At 40.9% G+C, this 20,293-nt stretch overlaps 1 protein-coding gene across 1 annotated transcript; it reads left to right on the top strand.

Moving 5' to 3' along the window:
* Window positions 1–9,248: 9,248 nt before the first annotated feature.
* Window positions 9,249–18,695, top strand: LOC100566691 (microtubule-associated proteins 1A/1B light chain 3C). The gene is made up of 4 exons (XM_003223214.4): window positions 9,249–9,360; window positions 9,941–9,996; window positions 15,727–15,833; window positions 17,985–18,695. The coding sequence occupies exons 1-4, from the start codon at window positions 9,309–9,311 to the stop codon at window positions 18,166–18,168; spliced, it is 399 nt and encodes a 132-aa protein (XP_003223262.1). The 5' UTR covers window positions 9,249–9,308; the 3' UTR covers window positions 18,169–18,695.
* The last annotated feature ends 1,598 nt before the right edge of the window (window positions 18,696–20,293 follow it).

The following is a 20,293-nucleotide window of genomic DNA, read 5'->3' as shown; positions in this document are numbered from 1 at the left end:
ACCGGTTCCCATACGATTTCGAGCGTATACTTGCAACAAGTCAGGGTCGGTAACATGAAAGCACCATTGTCTAAAGAATCACATGTTACAGCATAGAAAACCAATGGGATTGAATGATGGTTAAGATGCTTGTGACGTAGACAACATTAGACAAATGGGGTAAATGATCTTTGTAAGCCAATAAGGATATATGCTTGCTAATTTCTGTGGATGTGATAAAAACCCTTGCAACCATTTTGGAAATTGGGACAAATCCTTTGTATGAATGCATGTATTTGTCACATTGCTATGGCCACGCAATAAATAGTTCTTTTGCAGTTTGAAGATCCAACTTTCGTGGTGTTTTTCCTCACCCTCTCCACAGAAAAGGGGCCTCCTGCTTTTGACTTTGGATTAAGAGGAGTATTTTTACATCTTTTACATCTTTGCCCCTTCAGTTCAAGTTTTAAAAGTTAGTTTTTGGAAGTAATTGTATTAAAGCCTTCAAAGAAGGAAAGGCAAAGGAATTTCATGATAGGAAAGCCTCACAGAAATGTGTTGAAGTGATAACCTCTTAAGAAAGTATTCAAAAGTCATCTGTAACCCATCAAGCATTTTGTGCCATATTCATGTTCCTGAAACCGTCAAGCATATGTGCCTCAAAAGAGTCAAATAAATAAATAGTTCTTGTTTCACCATATATAATACATCTCACTCTCACCTATAAGCCTCAAAGTAATAAAGCCAAGTTCCTTAAAAAGAGTTGCAGCAGAAAAAAAAGTCTCCCCTCAGTGTCTTTTTACATTGCATGTGCGCATTCACTCGCATTGAGGGGGACATGGTTTTAAAAAGAGAATTTTCTAATGACTATAAGTCCCATATGTTTTGATTGACTTAATAATTTACAAAAGGCTTTTGTGAGGCCTAAGTTTGAGAGAGGCGTGTGAGAGAAAATGCTGATGTTTGGAAAAAGAGTTGTTCCAGAAAGGAAGTTACTTTCAATAATAACAATACATCAAGTCAGAACCGGTTAACCACTACTCCCTAGGATTCCCAGCAGTTTCGAATCCATACTTGCAACAGGAATAGATAAGCAGGTACTGAGATCAGGGTCAATAACATGAAAAGCACAATTGTCTACAGAGTTACATGTTGTTACAACATAGAAAACCAATGGAATTGCATGATGGTTAAGATGCCTGTGACGTAGCCAATATTAGACGAATGGGGTAAATGATCTTTGAAAGCCAATAAAAATATGTTTTCTACTTTCTGTAGAAGTGATAAAAACCCTTGCAACCATTTTCCAGGTTGTGACAAATCCTTTGATTGCACTGATGTATGCATGTTTTTGTCGTTATTGCTAAGCTCGCAATAAATAGCTTTTTTGCAGTTTGAAGATCCAACTTTTGTGGTGTCCTTCCTTGCCCTCGCCACAGAAAGGGGCCTCCTGCTTTTGACTTTAGATTAAGAGGAGTATTTTTACATCTTTTACATCTTTGCCCCTTCAGCATAAGTGTCCATGGAAGCAGCGCCTTGGTCTTGTAATAGAGATCATCCCCCCTTGCCCTATTGAGAATTTCATGGGTGCCTAGTGTGTTACATATATAATGGTGACAGAGGAAGGGTACTGAAATTCCCTCTCTGTCAGAAAAGTTTTGTGCCTCTTGTTTGAGAATGTGATGCTTCATATTTAATGGTGGCAGCGTTGGGATAACAAGGTATCCCCCTGCCTGACTGTGAAGAGCATGTTCCAGTCCTGTTTGTTTCTTCTCTTTAAGAACCCGGGGTATTCTCTACCATCAGCAGACAGTTCCCTCTATGACAGTGGTTCTCAACCTGTGGGTCCCCAGGTGTTTTGGCCAACAACTCCCAGAAATCCCAGCCAGCTGTTAGGATTTCTGAGAGTTGAAGGCCAAAATATCTGGGAATCTACAAGTTGAGAACCACTGCTCTACGGCTATCCCTATTTTGGCATCCTGACAATTGAAACATAGCCATGTACTCTGTGAATAAACAAACAAAAGTTGCTAACCAAATTGGGGAGTGGGGTTGATGTTGGGTATTGTTTGCAATAATGCTTTGAACATTGGGCTACAATGTGAGACCAGATTCAAATCCCTGCTTGACTATGAAAGCACTGGATGACCTTAGGCACATCACAAGTCTCAGAAGAAGAAAGCAATGGCAAACCTCTTCTTACAAAAAGAAAACCCCACCTGTGATAGGGTTATCATAAATTGGAAACAAACTGAAGGCTCACAACATCTGCAACAACACAAAAAATAATGGAGAAACTTCTTTTTTTCTGATAGTAACACTCTTTTTTTAATTAATCATTATTTTATAATACATAATCATAGTTACATTTTCCTTTTCCATTCCCTTCTCCCTCCCCCACATCCACCCCACCCCCTCCCTGTTGACAACTTAAACCTTATTTTCTTGTTACATGAGCCTTCTTTCCATTCTTTCCAATTTTTTCTTCCAACTTTCGTCATATGGCTTAACAATCTGTAGCCATCTGCTAAATGGAATCCATATTTCTTTAATTTTCTTCTGTTTGTCTGACCATGTTTTTTTGTTTCTTATAATGTCCATAATATCCAGTTGCATTTGATCCCATATATATTCATACCATTTTTCAAGTGTCCATTTCTTTTTATCCTTCCACCCCCATGCTATTACTGTGTGTGCGACTCTAAACATTATCATCATTAAGTCTTGGTCTTGGTCCTTAATTCTTCTGTCCCCATATTAACACAATTTTCATATTTATATCAAATTTGGTTTTAGTATGTAATTCAAGATAATGGAGAAACTTCTTGAAAAAGAACAGCCTTTCAATATTTGGCCTATACTCCTGGTGAGTGCTCCATATTGCTGAATAGATCATCTCTTCTGAAAACAAGGAGTTGAAGTGGGAGAACAGTAATACTCACTTTCTAAAATTTTCCTTTTTTAGTAGCCATAATAAGGGAAGGGGAGACATGTATGGGAGGATTGTTGAAGCCATTCTTTAGAGCCCTAATCTTGACAGAGATCACCTGGGTTTATTCGAACCAAGGGAAAGATCTTACATACTTAGCACAACCTGTACTTTAGTTTGTATTTTTTTATTCCCCGTGTGTGTGCATGCGCGTGCATGAGAGAGAGAGAGAGAGAGAGAGAGAGAGAGAGAGAGAGAGAAAGAATTTCTTAATGAGCTTGTAGTGTTGCTGTGGCAACCCCACTTGCGGTCTCTCACACCACATTTTTCCACCAGACTTCCACCCAATTTTCTTTACATTGATTTGTGGACATGTGAAATGCAATAAAATATTGCTCCTTCTTATCCGAAGACCCTCTCTCCATTCAGCGGTAAGGACTTCTGCAATATTCCATCCTTGTTCGCTGTCCTTTAATAACACTCAGAAACTCTCTAAGGATCCTCAAAAATTAATATGAACCAAGAACAGGAGATGTCTGGCTTCACCATCTACTATGAAGCAAGAGAGGAAAGGACAGGAGCCTTTATTGTGGCCTGCTCAGATGCTGTTTTCAGAAGTCTGGAAGCATGGGGTGAGATAAAAGTGAGAGGAGAACTAATGTGGGGTTTCATTTAGGCCCATTTTTCCTACCCCAATATTAAAGTACAGTGCTGATATCTGCTAGGATTTGAGAAGACTATTCATAAGCTCTCTTTAGGCATTCAGCAGAACATGAATAGAGAAAATTCCAGCAGTGGATGACAGGCTGCCCTTCAATTCCAACTGCTTCTGTTCTCACTTCTAAAGGAGAGAAGAACAGCAATATCTTCTGGACTTAGGCTGTTATCTCACACACCACAGAAAATACCTTGTAAATCAGCAATCCATGGTTTAAGAACACTCAGGACCTTATCAGACGCAGGGACCTTATCAGACTCAGGACCTTATCAGAGGAGTGTCTTCTTCCTGTTTTTCTCTGCTGCCAGAATGGAGACCCATGGAGCCTATCACTTGATAGAATCATAGAATAGTAGAGTTGGAAGAGACCTCATGGGCCATGCAGTCCAACCCCCTGCCAAGAAGCAGGAAATCGCATTCAAAACACCCCCGACAGATGGCCATCCAGCCTCTGTTTAAAAGCCTCCAAAGAAGGAGCCTCCGCCACAGTCCAGGGGAGAGAGTTCCACTGCCGAACAGCCCTCACAGTAAGGGCAGCAGAAAACAAGTGTGCTCCCTCCTCCCTATGACTTCCCCTCACATATTTGTACATGGCTATCATGTCTCCTCTTAGCCTTCTCTTCTGCAGGCTAAACATACCCAGCTCTTTAAGCCGCTCCTCATAGGGCTTGTTCTCCAGACCTTTGATCATTTTAGTTGCCCTCCTCTGAACACTTTCCAGCTTGTCAACATCTCCCTTCAAAAAGACAATGAGAAGGAGGGGAGCGAGAGCAACCCCCTAACCTTGACATGCCTACCATATCCTGGACCTGACGTTCCCACCTGGTGGCTTATCTCGCTTTCCACATCTGCCCCTTTTTCACCCTTTCTCTCCCCTCCCCAAAATGACTCCTCCCAATCCATGGGAGTTCCAATGCATGTCAACATCTTCCCTATTATTTATTTATTTTATTAATTTTGATTGATCTTGCATAATCGTGCAGGTTTATGACCTCCATACAAATGGAGAAGTGCGGTCCTATTTGTTTTTTAAGAAAGGAAACAATCACATATGGTCTTTAAACCCCTTCTTTCAATGGGAACACTACACTTTTAAATTGGCTTCTGGCAACACAAACTCCATTATCTGTTCATCTACTTCTTTCAGTGGGAAACCCATTATCTGCTAAACTACTTCAGGCCATGCAAACACCATTGTCTGTTAATCCACATTTTTCAGTGAGAAAGCCATGAAAAAAGTGAAGTGTCAATGACCTGCAGACAGACGTACTATCACACACAAATACCAGGTTACCTACAAGTTATCTACGAAATGGACCATGCATTGTGTGATAGGACTCATAGGAACCATATGCAAAGAGCATCAGAGATGGGGTATTTCACTTTGTGATATAGTCTTTAAACCCTCCCTCCCCACTGCCATTCTCCGTTCCTTGTGTGTTGTGCAAACCTAAGGGCAAAGAATTGTCCGTGGCTCTGAGAGCCTTTTAGTACAAATAATCTAAATTAATATATAAATATAAATCATATCAAAAGTATATTCTTTCTAGGGATTTTCTTGGCCTTGTGATATGCTTCTGCTGGACGCTGACCATAGAATGATCCTGAAAGACCTAGAAATGCTCGAGCAGGCATGGGCAAACTTTGGCCCTCCAGACTTCAACTCCCACAATTCCTAACAACCAGTAGGAATTGTGGGAGTTGAAGTCCAAAACACCTGGAGGGCCAAAGTTTGCCCATGCCTGTGCTAGAGGGATGTTTGCTGTAGGCATTTTCTAGGCCCCTATCGTGATTTTATGACAATGGTTCTCAATGTTTTGGATTTCAGCTCCCATAATTCCCAACAGCTGGCAAACTGGCTAGGATTTTGGGGAGTTGATGTCCAAAACACCTGGAGGACCTAAAGTTGAGAACCACTGTTCTTTGGTATTCTGTTTGAAGTGGTCTCTTTCAATAAAGTTTGCTATCATTTGAAGTTCCATGTTTCCATGGAATGTTTTGAATACAAGGGTTGTTGAGTATATAATTCTTCTTGAAGTCATGACTATGGGAGTTGGCAGAAGGAGTGGCTTCACTTCAAAATCTGCAGCTGTGACGACAACTTAATGAGGGGCTTGATGTTTCCTTGATGGTGTGGAAGCAATACAGCCCAGAGATAATTACAAGTTCTGGTGAAGGTGACTGCTATGCTGTATTTTGCACTGCAGGATTGGATTAGGAGAAGCATTGTGCCCTATGCAAACCAGAAAAGCAGGGGGGTGAGCAGAATCCTGCGCCTTAGCAGTGCTGCATCATTGCACTAGTGAAATATGACTGATGACAGCAATTCAATCCATTTACCCAAGGGATAGCATATCTCCTCTTGGACAAACAGCCTGATATGGACGAGATAGTCCCAAATGGCCTGTACTGATGTAAAATGCACTCAGGCAGTGCTTCTCGGGCTATTTGACATTCGGGACCGGTAATTATTGTTTACCAGTGTGTGAGGGATAGGTGCCATATTGATGCCTATTGTTTCTTCTTTCCTGAAATCTGGACTCAGGGACTGGTGTCAATTCAGGGATCACCATATTGAGTGATGTGTTAGAGAACATCCCAGTGACACCTGAGCACATGAAGTATATCTCTCCCATGTTGTTACAGTTGGAATATTCTAATATTACTTACAATGCATCAGGCCTATGTATTACATGAGGGATATGTTCCAGAAGCTTTGTATGGTTTTTGCATAACATTAAACCCCGTTTTCCTACCTGAAAGGAGCAATGTCCAGGGACTCTGGCTGAAACATACCATAGAACTGCTTCTGAAGACCTAGAACAGTGGTTCTCAATCTTTGTGTCTCCAGATGTTTTGGCCTTCAACTCCCAGAAATCCTAAGAGCCGGTAAACTGACTGGGATTTCTGGGAGTTGTAGGCCAAAACACCTGGGGACCCACAGGTTGAGAACCACTGACCTAGAAAATGCCTAGAGAAGTATGTTTTTTTTTTTCTTTCTAAAATCCAATCACCTTCCAGTGGAACTTTCTGCAGAAAGCATAGAGAGAGCATTTCCCTGGGCATTTTCTAGGTTCTCTAAATCTCATCATTTCAAAACCACATGGCTTATGGCTGAAGATGATAGAAGTTGTCATCTGGCAACTTCTCGAAAGGCATTCTATCCCTGTTCTTGCTGAGTGATGAGCCAATATTCTACAAGTACAAATTTGGATATATTTCAATATTTACAAGAGCTGTTGTCATACTATGGACAATTCATTCTTATTACATTGCCGAAGATGACCCCTTGGAGGTGGCAGACCTGTTGCATGCATTTCCTCAACAACAACTGCCCTGCATTGGCTGATGAAAGCACAGCATGGCATGATAGTAAAACAGAAAACAATAGATGCATGCAATAGCCATGTTACTTTGTTTCAGCTTTATAGGGGGTTGGAGGGAAGAATCTAGCAGCACCTTTGAGGCTAACTTGCTTATTTTGCCTTTGGCTTCTGCAGTCTGAATCCACTTCTTCTGTCTCTCCAATGGAGTAAAACATTAAGTCAAAGGTTTTAAAGAAAGATTACATAGCTCTGGGAGTAAGATTAAGACCCTGTGGCTTAACATTGTACTTCATCTATGTGTCTGCAGATATGGACTGAAATCCACAAAAGCTCTTGCCAAAATAAATAAGTTCATTTTCCCCATGTTTTTGTTTTTATGATCACATAGTTTCCTTTAAGGCTGCAATCCTATATGCATTTACAAAAGAACAAGCCCCACTTAATTCAGTCATTTTTACTTCTGAGTAAACATAGTCAGTTTGGAGTTGGCTGTTTGGGAAAATGTGTACAGGAAATGGTGGGCAGCTGTGTTATTATACCAGATAGGCCTGCACTGCAATTCCCATCAATCCTAGACAGCATGACTAATAGTGTTTGATTATACTGCTAAATTCCAACAACATCTGGAAGACAACAGTTCTCCAATATGGTTCTATGTTTCTGCCTGTCATTTACACAAAGGTTCCATTAGATTTTGAAGATTTTGGGAGGGCTTTGTATATGTAAGATAAAGACAGTGATCATGCAGCCCTCCAAATATCATTAAACTACAAGCTCCTGTAGACCTAGTCAGCACAATCAATGGTAAGGAATGCTGGGAATTACAGTCCGATAACATCAATAAAGCCACACACTCCCCACCCTTAACACAGCCTTGTGCTACTTCACTCAACTACACATTCTCCTTGATTCACTGGGACTTACTTCCACATAGCTGGGTATAGGACAAATGTATTAAATAAGGATTGAGAAAGCTTTGTCTCTCCAAATATTCTTGACTTCAGCTCCTACAAGCTCTAGCTGCCATGACTAATGGCAAGGGGTTGTGGGAGTAGTAGTCCAAAACTTCTGGAAAGTAAAGACTTCCACAGTCTTCTCCTAAACTTACAGATATGGAACATCTTCACACTTAAAGCATCCCTGTAAACAGCTGCCAACACATGTTCAGCAACATCTAGTATCTTAGCAGGCAATTGTGAGAATTGTATAGGAATTGGTGAACATTGGGAGGTTCTTGGACATTCCCAACGTTCCAGAGATGGATACCTACAGCATTCTACAGATTTTTAGACTCCAGCGTCTGATACTCCTTTGCCACCGGTTATATTGTTTAGAGATAATCCAGATTGCAGGCCAAGAACTTGAAGAGGACCACAATTGCCAAGACCTGATATATTAAGATGTATGTGTTCTAGTTTAGAGAGATAACCCCGATTCCTCTTTCCAATTTATCTTCTGCAGACCTAAGCTACACAGAAACTAAAATTTCAAAAATTCTTTGAACAGGTAGGAATGTGCTAAAAGGAAAAAAAAAGAATTTATTTTTCCTATTATTTTTCCTATTTTTCCAACATTTATTCCTATAGTACTATTCATCAGCTTTTAGCCTAGCAGAGGTTTTGAATTCCAATTCCCAGAAGTCCCAGATAGTTTTGATAATGATGATTCCCATGATGGGAATCAAGTGTCTAGCACATATTATTGGACTTTCCCCTACATTGTTCACCATTGGATATGCTGACTGAGGCCCCTTCTACACTGTCCTTATATCCCAGGATCTGATCCCAGGTTATCTTCTTTGAAGAGGATTATAAGAGTCTCCACTGTCAGATAATCTGGGATAAACAGATAATTTGGGATCAGATCCTGGGATATAAGAACAGTGTAGAAGGGACCTAACATTGCTGGGACCTGCAATCCAAAATAACTCAAAAGTCACATCACTACCACCCCTGGTCAGCATCTAGAGCAGTGGTTCTCAAACTTTGGGTCCCTTGGTGTTTTAGCCTAGAAATCTCAGCCAGTTTACCAGCTATTAGGATTTCTGGGAATTGAAGGCCAAAACATCTGGGGACCCACAGATTGAGAACCACTCATCTAGAGAGCCAGGGCTAGAGTTAAAAGGGAAATGGAATTAGGGACCATATATCATGAGATGGTAATCGCAATTCAACTGTAGTTCTCTTCACTCTCACAAGCTGGAATCTATCATTCTGGTTCAGGAAGACTCCACCCCTACCTCATTCCTAACCAGGTGTTCTGCTCAACTTTCTATTAAAGGGGGTGATTTGGATCAGGTTTCTTCTTGGCATCTATCCTCTCCAGTGAGAGAGTTTTTTTCCCAATCCTTCCAAAGATGGAGTGGAACCAAAGTGAGAATCGCCCTTTCAAGCTAAGGAAACGTTTAGGTAAAAGAACTCAGGGACAGGATAATCCACAACTGATGGGTGGCAAAGAGGGAAGGCGTAGTTTTTGGGGTTTCATAGAGGAAATGGTATTTTGGCTATCTCTTTTAAACTAGATGTTCTTGCAAGATTTCACAAGCAACATTTGTAACCTATCATCCTTCCTCTATTGTTGGCTTTTTACTACCTTCTTTTCAATCATAATTGCTCTCCACCAGTATTACTCTGCACATATCCTTGTATTTCCATTGCTCCCAAATGCTCACTCTTTCTCTGTCTGGGTTTTCCTCATTTTCCTTCCTTCTACCAACCCCCAGTCTCAAATTTTACCTAGAGAACTAATGGTAAAATTTGCAGGGCAGGTGCTCTGAATGATAGCCCTCATATCCAACTCACACTGGGAGTCTTAAAACCCAGCAGCTGTGTTGACCCACAGTCAGGGAGGGAAGCTAGCTAGCTAGGTATAATATCTGCTGAGGCTTGGTCTTTTGTAAAAGTAGTAGCTCTTACTTGTCTATTTAAAGCCACCTTCTTCCATTATTATTTTTCAGCCTCCTTACATTTGTTTTTATCCTGTTTCTAGCTACTCGGATACGTGAAGCAACTGACATCCGGGCCAAGTATCCAAACAAGATCCCGGTAAAACCTCTTTCTTGCTTTCTACATTTTTCCATGTTTAAAAAGCTGGCTAGAATTTCCTGTCAAGAGCAATGTGTTAATGTTGCCAAATCTAAGACTACAACACCCACCATCCTTAAACATTGGCTTATGCTGATTTGGATGGGCAGGAATGTCAGTTCAACCACAACTGGAGGGCAGTTTTATTCCCAGTCCTAGCAGAGGCAGCAGTTTTCAAACCATGGCTCTCCAAATGGTCTCATGCTACCCTTCTCAAAGTGCAATTGCCAATGCTACCAAGAATTCTGGGAGCCTCAGTCCACCAATATACCTAGGACCTGCAACTGAGAACTGCTGGTGAAGAACTAGGAAATCTAGTACCTTCTGGATATTTTGAATTGTTACTATCTTCCTTTTAAGTCAGCAAGCCTATGTCAAGCATTATAGAAACAATAATACAAAACCTCTGGAAAGGAGCAGCTTGCCTAACCAAACCTAAACAATGTAAGATAGCAGGGCACAATTTAAAAGCAATCCTATGCAAGAGCATTTTTTTCCCTATTTTATTAGCCCAGCAGTTATGTAAGATATGTTAAGAGGGGGTATACCTTCATAGATAAATAAGGGTTAGTAGAGTACACATATCTCCTTGGGTCTGGCACATGCTTTTAACCTCTCCCTAAAGCGGTGGTTCTCAACTTGTGGGTCCCCAGATGTTTTGGCCTTCAACTCCCAGAAATCCTAACAGCTAGGAAACTGGCTGGGATTTCTGGGAGTTGTTGGCCAAAACACCTGGGGAACCACAGATTGGGAACCACTACCTTAAAGCCAAGGATAGGGATCATGTAGCCCTCTGGTTGCTGTTGGACTGCAGTTCCATCATCCTTTACCACTAGCTGTTCCAACTAAAGCATGGGAGTCAGGCCCTATATACCAGGATCCGATCCCAGGTTTTCTATTTATCCCAGATTGTCTGGCAGTGTGGACTCATATAATCCAGTTGAAACCAAAAGAGATCAGATCCTGGGATATAGGGCCCTTAGTTTGGGAAACTGTAAACTGGAATAACTTACAAGTCGGAGCCATAATCAAACTCCTGTTCTGCCCAAAAGGGGAAGGTTTATTTTATTCAATTACTAAACCATATTTATCTCTTTACTGCTCAATAGTGGGAGCTCGGTATTTTCAAAACGGCAATTAAAATTTAAGACAAGAACAATGAAGACAAACATAATTGTGGCTGCCTTATCTTACTGTAAAGTAACTTGGATAAGAAAATGTGATCTGGCCACACAGCTACTCTGTCTTCTGTTCCATCCAGCTTCTCTCTATATATAGTCTTCAAATGAAATCAAATTATTCTTCAAACCCTTTTGTGAATCTCATTATGATCTATTCAGAGCCAAGCTCCAGCAGAGATTGAAATGTTTCTTAGATTGCCTATTGAAATCTGTCTTCAAAGGTTTTGTTGAATGTACCTGATGTCCTAACTTGATCTGTTTAAAGACCTAAGTCAGGAAGGGAATCATGTGGGATTCCAGATATGGTTGGAATACAACTTCTAGCATTTTTCACCATTGGCTAAGGGCTGCTAAGAGTTGTCATCCACCATCTTGTCTGCCTTACTACCAATCAAGCGTCATAGTATAGTGGTTCCCAGCATTGTGCTGTAATTTGAGCACAGACCGTGACTCTGGAGGGCAGGATCTGAATCTGACTTTTGACCATGCTGAGCAGGGACAATAGGATAGTGGGCCAAATACCATCTGCCCCTGATCTACACCAATGCTAGACAATCTGGTGCCCTCAACATGTTTTGGAGTTTGACTCTCATTAGCCCCAACTAGAATACAATGGTGAAGAATCATGGGGATTGTATTTCAAATATTGTTGAGATATCAGATTGCCTACTGAGTACTCTGAGTAAGTTTTGTTGGGCTCAGATCATGTGGGAAGCTTGATTCTAATCCTCTGCTGCTTCCTTATCTTGCTTGTGTGTACAACTTTATACAATCATAACACTTTGAGCCTTGTCAAAGGCTTTCATGGCCGGAATCACAGGGTGGTTATGTGTTTTCCGGGCTGTATGGCCATGTTCCAGAAGCATTCTCTCCTGACATTTCACCCACAACTATGGCAGGCATCCTCAGAGGTTGTGAGGATGGTTGCCATAGATGTGGGCGAAACGTCAGGACAGAATGCTTCTGGAACATGGCCATACAGCCCAGAAAACACACAACAACCCACCTTGAGCCTTCTTTGGCTGTCATGGTTCCATCCTATAGAATTTTGAGGTATTGTATTTAGAAATTTCTGCCACAGATTTATAATGCATGAATATTAAAATGAAATCAAATTGCTATAATTCTGAAAGCTCGCAAATGATAGACTACATTGCCTATGGGATATTTATGTCTGCTTCAGTTTCTGGCAGATTCACAAGATGCAACAGAGGAAGTTCTTGTATGTCAGGGCTGGAGGATATTTGGCCCTCCAAACTGCAACTCCCTTTAGCGTCTCTCAGCATGGTCAAAGTTAATGGAATTGTAGTCCAGCAACACATGTCAGGCCAATATCCACTCTGTGTGTGAGAGAGATACTTCAGTGGAAAGTACAGCTGGTCATGTAGAGGAAAGAAACACTGTACCATCAAAAGCAATTACTTACAAGCCTAAGATCCCTTGCCTTCCTTGCCACCTGGTCCCTCTAATTTGCTGAGTTTAACTTTAATCCTTCAAAATATCACAGCATCTGTCCAGTTTGGCTAAGACAAGTCTAAGAGCTGTAGTCCATATGGTTCCATGGCATCTGCTGGAGGCTTCAAGTTGATCAGAGCTTCTGTTTTGAGAGACTTTATAAATTGCTTTTCACACCCTCTTAAACTGGATGGGGACTGACTGAAAGCATTTTTTGTTCTCAACTTAATATTATTTTGTGATGCCCCCTAATCTGTCACTTGTTCCCTTGTTTTGTAAACTAACCATTGAGCTTTGACAATTACAACGTCAAGAAAGCTTGAGCTTTCCTTTTATATCAGACCAGCTCCAGAAGCCCCTATCAAAAGTAGCCAAGGGGAAAGGATCATGGGAGTGGTAGCCTCAAACATCTGGAGAGCTAGAAAGCATCAATTCCTTGGCTATAGACTACAGTAAGTCAACCGAATGAGTGATTTGATAGGGTTCAGATGTAGTTAAGCAGCTAGAATTGAGAGAGGCGTCAGCATATTATTCTGTGTCTCAGTGGCCTGCCTCTTTAATAGCTTTGCAGAAGAGGACTTTTCAGTAGATGTAATTTCTCATGCAAGTTAACACTAGCTGCAATTTCCTTTTCAAGGGCCAGAACCCTTCCCTCTTTTGTATCTAGCTAATCTATTACCTTGAGAAGTTGCCAACTTCCCAAGCTTTCCCTGCCCCATTCTTTAAGAGCGAGGCCACAATGCTACACACCGGACTACTGTATGATTGCTGCAAATATAAATGACAGAGTATGCATGTAGAATGCTCCACAGAATTACATAAATCAGAGGTGGTGGCCGTATTGCCCCTCAGTTCCATCTATGATTCCTATCTGACCCAGCCAACATGACTAGTGGTGAAGGATTGTAGGAGTTGTAGTTTAGCCACAACTGGAGGGTCCCGAGGACTCTATTCCAAAAAAAAAAAAAGTGTTAAGCTATCTGAGTGCTACTTGAGTTAGTGGAAGTGCTACATCAATCTTTTAAGCCAGCTATCTGGCTTGTATCTACTATTCAGGTGCATACCTTGAGACCCTTATTTTGTCTACCTTGCCTTTAAGGATGAGGATATTGCAGCCTGGTGGTCACATAAGCCACCAAGGGCCTTTTTGAGCCTTCCTCCCAGCCTGCTCATTTTTCCTAAAAGTATTTGTGTCCTCTTAAAATTGGGAATTTATTATTATTATTATTATTATTATTATTATTATTATTATTATTATTATTATTATTTCCTGTTTTTTGTCTCTGCCAGGAGATTCAAAGTGTCTTACATTAAAAGCATTTCAATACAATTTTAGAATATACAAATATCATTAGTATAATTAGTATTGGGTACAACAATTTTTAGGTAAAGAATTCCACCAAATGGTAAATAGTTGTTTTAAAAGAATAGTAATGAAAGCACACAAACAACTAAGAAGCACAAACAAGATGGTATATCTGATTTCATGTTTGGCAGAAAATGTGCATGGTGGACTCCCTTCACTTGCCACTGTTAGCTGTCCCTGACCAACTGTGCTGAAATTGAGTTCTTACTACCATGCGGTCTTTGCTGTTTTGGCTTGCCTTCTCCCCACTGTGTACTCAACATCTCTGTGAGGCAAGTTGGCCTGTAATGTCAGGAAATCTACACTGCTGAAATTCCCTTTTCAGTAACAACATTAAAAGCACAAAAACCCAGTTCCTTCTCATATGACCACTGCAGAACAGGTAGCATGATTGAGCCAAAGTCATCTGGGGGGGGGGGCAATTTCACACTACATAATTGTTGCACTTTATTTCCACTTTAACTGGCTTGATTCCTTCCTATGGAATTGTGAGATTTGCAATTTGAGGAGAGGTCATTAGAATCCAAAGCAAGGAAGCTTCTCCCTTGGTGTCTCTGACCAAAGAATAAGCTCCAGGATTCCATAGGATGGTATTCTAGCTGTCCTGATGAAGAAAAAGATCCTAAATTTGTATCTCCCAAGTTCCACAGTCCAATACTCAAACTACTATGCCACACTACCATAAAATGTAAAAAAAAAAGTGAACTGGGCTTCCCCCCCCCAAACCCTAAACAGAAAAAACAACTCTACTTCTCTAATCTACCCTGTTTCCCCGAAAATAAGACATCCCCTGAAAATAACACCTAGTAGAGGTTTTGCTGAATTGCTAAATATAAGGCCTCCCCCGAAAGTAAGACCTAGCAAAGTTTTTGTTTGGAAGCATGCCTGCTGAACAGAACACCAGAGCATGCAGGATTGGTAAATGTATGTACCATAGATTGTTGTACATGGAAATAATGGTAGTAACAAGAAATTCTTGATAGGATTCACAGTTTGTCTGGTCATGCTGGTTTGTGACAACAACTCCTGTATAGTATATAATAAATGTTCATTTTTTTCAACAATAAATGTGAATTCTTCTTCATGGAAAAAGAAGACATCCCCTGAAAATAAGACCTAGTGCATCTTTGGGAGCAAAAATTAATATAAGACACTGTTTTATTTTCAGGGAAACATGGTATTAAAAACTCTATCTGAAGAAAAGTGGACTTCTCCCCTTGGGCTAAGTCTTCCATGGCTCTATCATATATCTGTTTTTTTCAATTTATCTGTGATGTCTTCTATATCATTGGGGCAGTAAATCAACTGCTGTTTTTAGGTGAAATGGTAAAAGAGCTATCCAATGTGCTAAATGTTACCTCTAAAGTAGATTCAGCACCTTGGATAGCTCCTTCACAATAAAACCAAGATCAGATTCACTGTTCAGCTTACATGGAGGACAGCAGTTATCACTGGACATTACTTAGCTGTTTATTCCTGTGAAAATCTCAGCGAAATGAGCACACTGATCTGTTCATACCATAGAACTTCTGTCCTTCCAAAAATTTCTGGAATCCAATGAAGACTGGTCAATGACAGTGAGAATGGGAGTTTGTTTTCCAAGCACATATGCAGAATGCCACTCTGTCGTTTCGTTTACTCGTATTACTTTCCATCCAGTCCCCTCAAACTTTTCTGTCCTGTTTACAGGTCATAGTGGAGCGTTACCAGAAGGAGAAGTCTCTCCCTAAGCTGGACAGGACCAAGTTTTTGGTTTCTGAGGACATATCCATATCTCAGTTCATCTTTACTCTAAGGTAGGAAGGAGTTTTCCAATACTGCAGGAATTGGAGGTGCTGAGCGGTATAAGTATAAGGTCCTCAACAACTCATTTTCTACAGCATCCACAGGCAGCTGTGTCTTTGGGGATGCTACAGCAGGGTCTTTTGCAAAGCTGTTGGGTCTTTTGTAAAGCCACTTACAACCAAGCCACTGCAAAATACAGTGTGCTTTGCAATTATCTGATTCTGATAAAATGTATATTTTCCTTTCAGCTCAACTTGTGATGAAGTGGCTATGATACTAATATATTTGTATTTGAGGCTGTTTGAAGTTAGACATTAGAAATTGTCCCTGTGCATTTTTTTTACTCCATGAAGGTTAAAACTTGTAGCCATTTGAAAACATCTAATATTTCTATTATGCCCCCCAGAAGAGTGTGATAGGCCTGAAAGTGGATGTTAGTCCCTGATAATCCCCTTAATAGATAGTATGTGCCTATATATTGACTTGATTCTCTATTCAATAATTTATTTAATGCATCTTTCTTACTTGGTAATCATACAATTATGCCTGAATATGGTTCTTCACCCAAAAAAAAATCTGCAGTCTCCCCAGCCCCTGCTTTCCCCTGCTGGTTCATTTACTAAATATAGAGAATTCAATTATATCAGGAAGTAACTCTAGTCTGGATCACACCTGTATCTCTCTTGATGACTTGCATTTAAATGCATGAGTAGACTTCACTAGGGAACATACTGTTTAGAGGGAAATCCATCTTGAGACATCTGGTGCTTGCCTATACAAGTCACAATTTGCTGTTTCAGTATTCAGCGTCCTGCATCTGCAAGATGTATGTGTGCTTGTGTACATATTTTGCAATATGGCCTTGCTGCAGCAAATACTCCACCCTAAATGTAAAACTACTGATATGCCAATACTCAGGAAGGGAAAGTGCATGCATAACATAATCTTGATTCAATATTTTAACAAGTAAACCTCCTTCTGCCATAGTCCAGCTTGGGGACGAACTAGTATGAGTCTTGCTAGACCCAATTTGTTAGATACCATAGAATAAGTGAATACAGTGCTTTTGAGCTCATGCTGAGCCTACATGCAGGTATTTGTTTTCAGTGCCAAAAACTGAACTGAGCTCACGGTCCTTTCAAACACATTCATTCTTGACTAACCAGGCTTTCTTTGCTCTGGCAATCTAAATGAGGTAGAAAATGATCTTGCTACTACAATACAACCCCTGTATCTGTGGGGAATATATTCCCCCATTTTGTGCCGATATGTGAAACTGAAGATAACAGTGAACCCTATTAAAATGGAAGAATACTGCAGAATCAATTTGGAGGATATATTATGTTAAGTGTGGATAAATGAAACCAGAGATACCAGTCCTACAAATATAATGATGAGGTGAAGAGGCAAGTTCTAAATTTCCTTTTGAGCTCAGGAGTCCTGAGCCACAGCAGGCTATGCCGATGGGTGTCTGCACTAAGCCAGGCATCAATATGGGGGCCTGTGGAGAGCTGGGGGGGGGGATGGGATGTCAGGTTGCCTCAGGAGGGGTGAATCAGCCCAACTCAGAGACAGAGAATGTAAAAACTCATGCACTGACCAGTAGTGGGACTGCACCCATGAATAGCCATAGAACCCAGAAAGTAGCATGTCCATATTTATCTACTTGCACATTTTTCAAGTATCGACTAGCAATAGATTTAGATCTGATTTTTCCTGTGCTTGTGGAAAAATCATAGATTTTGAAGTCCTAACATTTATCATGCCCACATAACAACATTCTCAAATGCCACCAGCTGTAGTGACCCCTATCAAGAAAACAGTTGTAGCAGTTTTCATCACTATGCAGAACGGCTCTTCTATAAAGGCTAATGTGTCTTCCTTACCTATTCCAGAACAACCACCCCACTCCACAAAATACTTGATACAACCGGTGCAGTTGACAACATTGTTGTTGAAATAATTCATCACAGAGAACAGGAAAATGGGGGTGGCATATAGAATAATATCACACCATTGTCACTGCTATACAGGATGTCCTGGGTCTGTGGTTTCCCATGTGCCCTGCTTCCACTATACCACTGGTCTAGTGAGCCACTGCTCCCATCTCAGTTCTTTTCCCCCTCTTGTTGTGTGCTTAATCCCTTCTTTCCCTTCTCTAGAAACCGTATGTCCCTCACATCTACTCAGGCCTTCTATCTGCTGGTGAACAACAATTGCCTGCCTTGCCAGAGTATGACCGTGGCAGAAGTCTATCGGGACAACAAGGATGAAGATGGCTTCCTCTATGTGACCTATGCTTCTCAAGAGATGTTTGGTGACTATGGCTGTGACAAAGATCAATGATGCTATTCAGTTTGGTTTAAAAGAGACGTCTATGCAACCCTGTCATTACTCCTTCCTGTGCAGCAGACATTCTCATAATGAGGATTTTGAAAACCTGCCTTTGTGAAAGAGTGGTGCGGCAGAGAACTCAGAGCCTTTGTGGCTTTGTTCCCTGAAGCAGCTTAACTATCTGGCATTTGTATCTGCTTAAAAAGGCTCCCGGATCAGGTACTGCTTTGGAGATGGAGGACTTTCGTGCCAACTCTACAGGGTCATCGCTTTAATCCAGTCAAGCTTATTATTTTAACACTATTTTCTCCTTTCTCTTCTCTTATATATAAAGAACCTCAATTCCTGTCTCTCACTGAGAACTTTGTCTGTTTCTTTTTAAACAAAGCTCATTGACCTAACAGGGGGTCTTGCGAGTTCTCCTTGCAGAGATTTTTAACTGCAACATGATTCAGTCTCTCTCCCTTCCTGTCTTCCTTTTAAAAAGTTCTTTTCCCTTAAAACTACAATAAAGAAATAAATGGAAACAATTACACTCAGCTGATCTGAGTAGGGCTCTTTACCCTTTTTTCCTTCCTCCCCAGGTGGAGTGAATGATTTGTAAAAGACACTGAACCATTCAATCTCTTACATTTTCAAAACTGCTTTACAAAGGAAATGGTAAAGGTGGAAGTACAAAGGTCCTTGAAGACTTGGTTGGAACTTAAAAGGCACCATATGAGAAGGTTGAACAAAACCCTTCTTGGAGCAAGATGTTCCTTAAGGTATAGAGAACAGGGCTTAGATGGATTTTGCATGTATATCTAGGTCTTTTCAATGGTGGTGCAGAACCAAGAACTTCCACAGGTGTTGCTTCTTACCTAGCTGCCAGACAAGTAACACCAGCTGCATTTTGCACTTTTATACAACCATTAAAGGTACGGGCATTGATCTGAAGGGTAGCTACACACATACACCAGAGTTATTGCTGTTGTGTACCCTCAATTCATTCCTGGTTTATAATGACCCTGAGGCAGACCGTATCACTGGGTCCCCTTCTACACTGCCATATAATCCAAATCATCAAAGCAGATAATCCACATGATCTGCTTTGAACTGGATTGTATGAGTCTACACTGCCAGAGGATCCAGTTCAAAGCAGATAATCTGGATTTTATATGGCAGTGTAGAAGGGGCCTGGGTTGTCTTGACAGAGGGGTTTGGCCTTTTACTCCCTTTGGAGAGAGTGTGACTTGTCCAAGGTCACTCAGTGTGTTTCTATGACTAAGCAAGGATTCAAATTCTGGCCTCCAGAGCCATAGACCAATGCTCAAGCCATTAAACCATAGGCAACGTAATGACCTGGCATTCTTAGGTTAGCTTTGATGTTGTTTTGTACCTTGAATCATTTGCCATTAGGGTTTCTCGAGCTGAGAGTTCATCCAGTCACCCGGCTGGTTTCTGACAGTCAAGCAGAGAATCAAACTCTGGTCTCTATTGTAATCCATGTCTAACAAAGTGTGATGGGGGAACAGTTGTAATAGCAGTTCCTACAAGAAATGGTTGTGTCTGCTAAGTAATTCTAGGGATTGTCCAACATGTCTGGACAATACCAGACTAGGAACAGAAGTTTAAAGCATTTCCTTATTCAACAGTCTTCCTCCGTCTTGATTTGATTCTGTTTTGTCTTGGTTCTAGTATGGTTTTGCAACAGAAAAAGCATTGCTGCTGCTCTGGCTGCACTGAGAGGATGCTGAATGCAGATTTATTATTTATTATTTTTCTCATATTTATATCCCGCCTTTCTCACCCAAAGGGACTCAGGGCGGCTTACAATAATGGCAGCAATTCGATGCCCATACAAAATCAATATCAAACAATGCGTAAAGAGTTAAAAACTATTAAAATACAATATAAATTACAATATATAAATACAGATCACATCTCACAGTTGGGGCATGAATATATGGGTTGGGCTGCAGCAAGTACAGCACGCAAGGAAGGCGGCAGTCTCTTCCTTCTCGTCCCCAGGCAGCCTTTCAAATCCTGAAGGGTCAGAAATGGGGTTGGGGTGAGTGCTTTAGAAAAGGCGTGCCCATGTTTGGTGCATTCTTCTCCTACAGTGGTCCTTACCTTGTAGCCCAAATTAGGAAGGCGA

Source organism: Anolis carolinensis, chromosome 2 (assembly GCF_035594765.1).
Source record: "Anolis carolinensis isolate JA03-04 chromosome 2, rAnoCar3.1.pri, whole genome shotgun sequence".
NCBI lineage: Eukaryota > Metazoa > Chordata > Lepidosauria > Squamata > Dactyloidae > Anolis > Anolis carolinensis.
The sequence above is the reverse complement of the archived record's forward strand: the minus strand, read 5'-3'. Positions and strand labels throughout refer to the sequence as shown.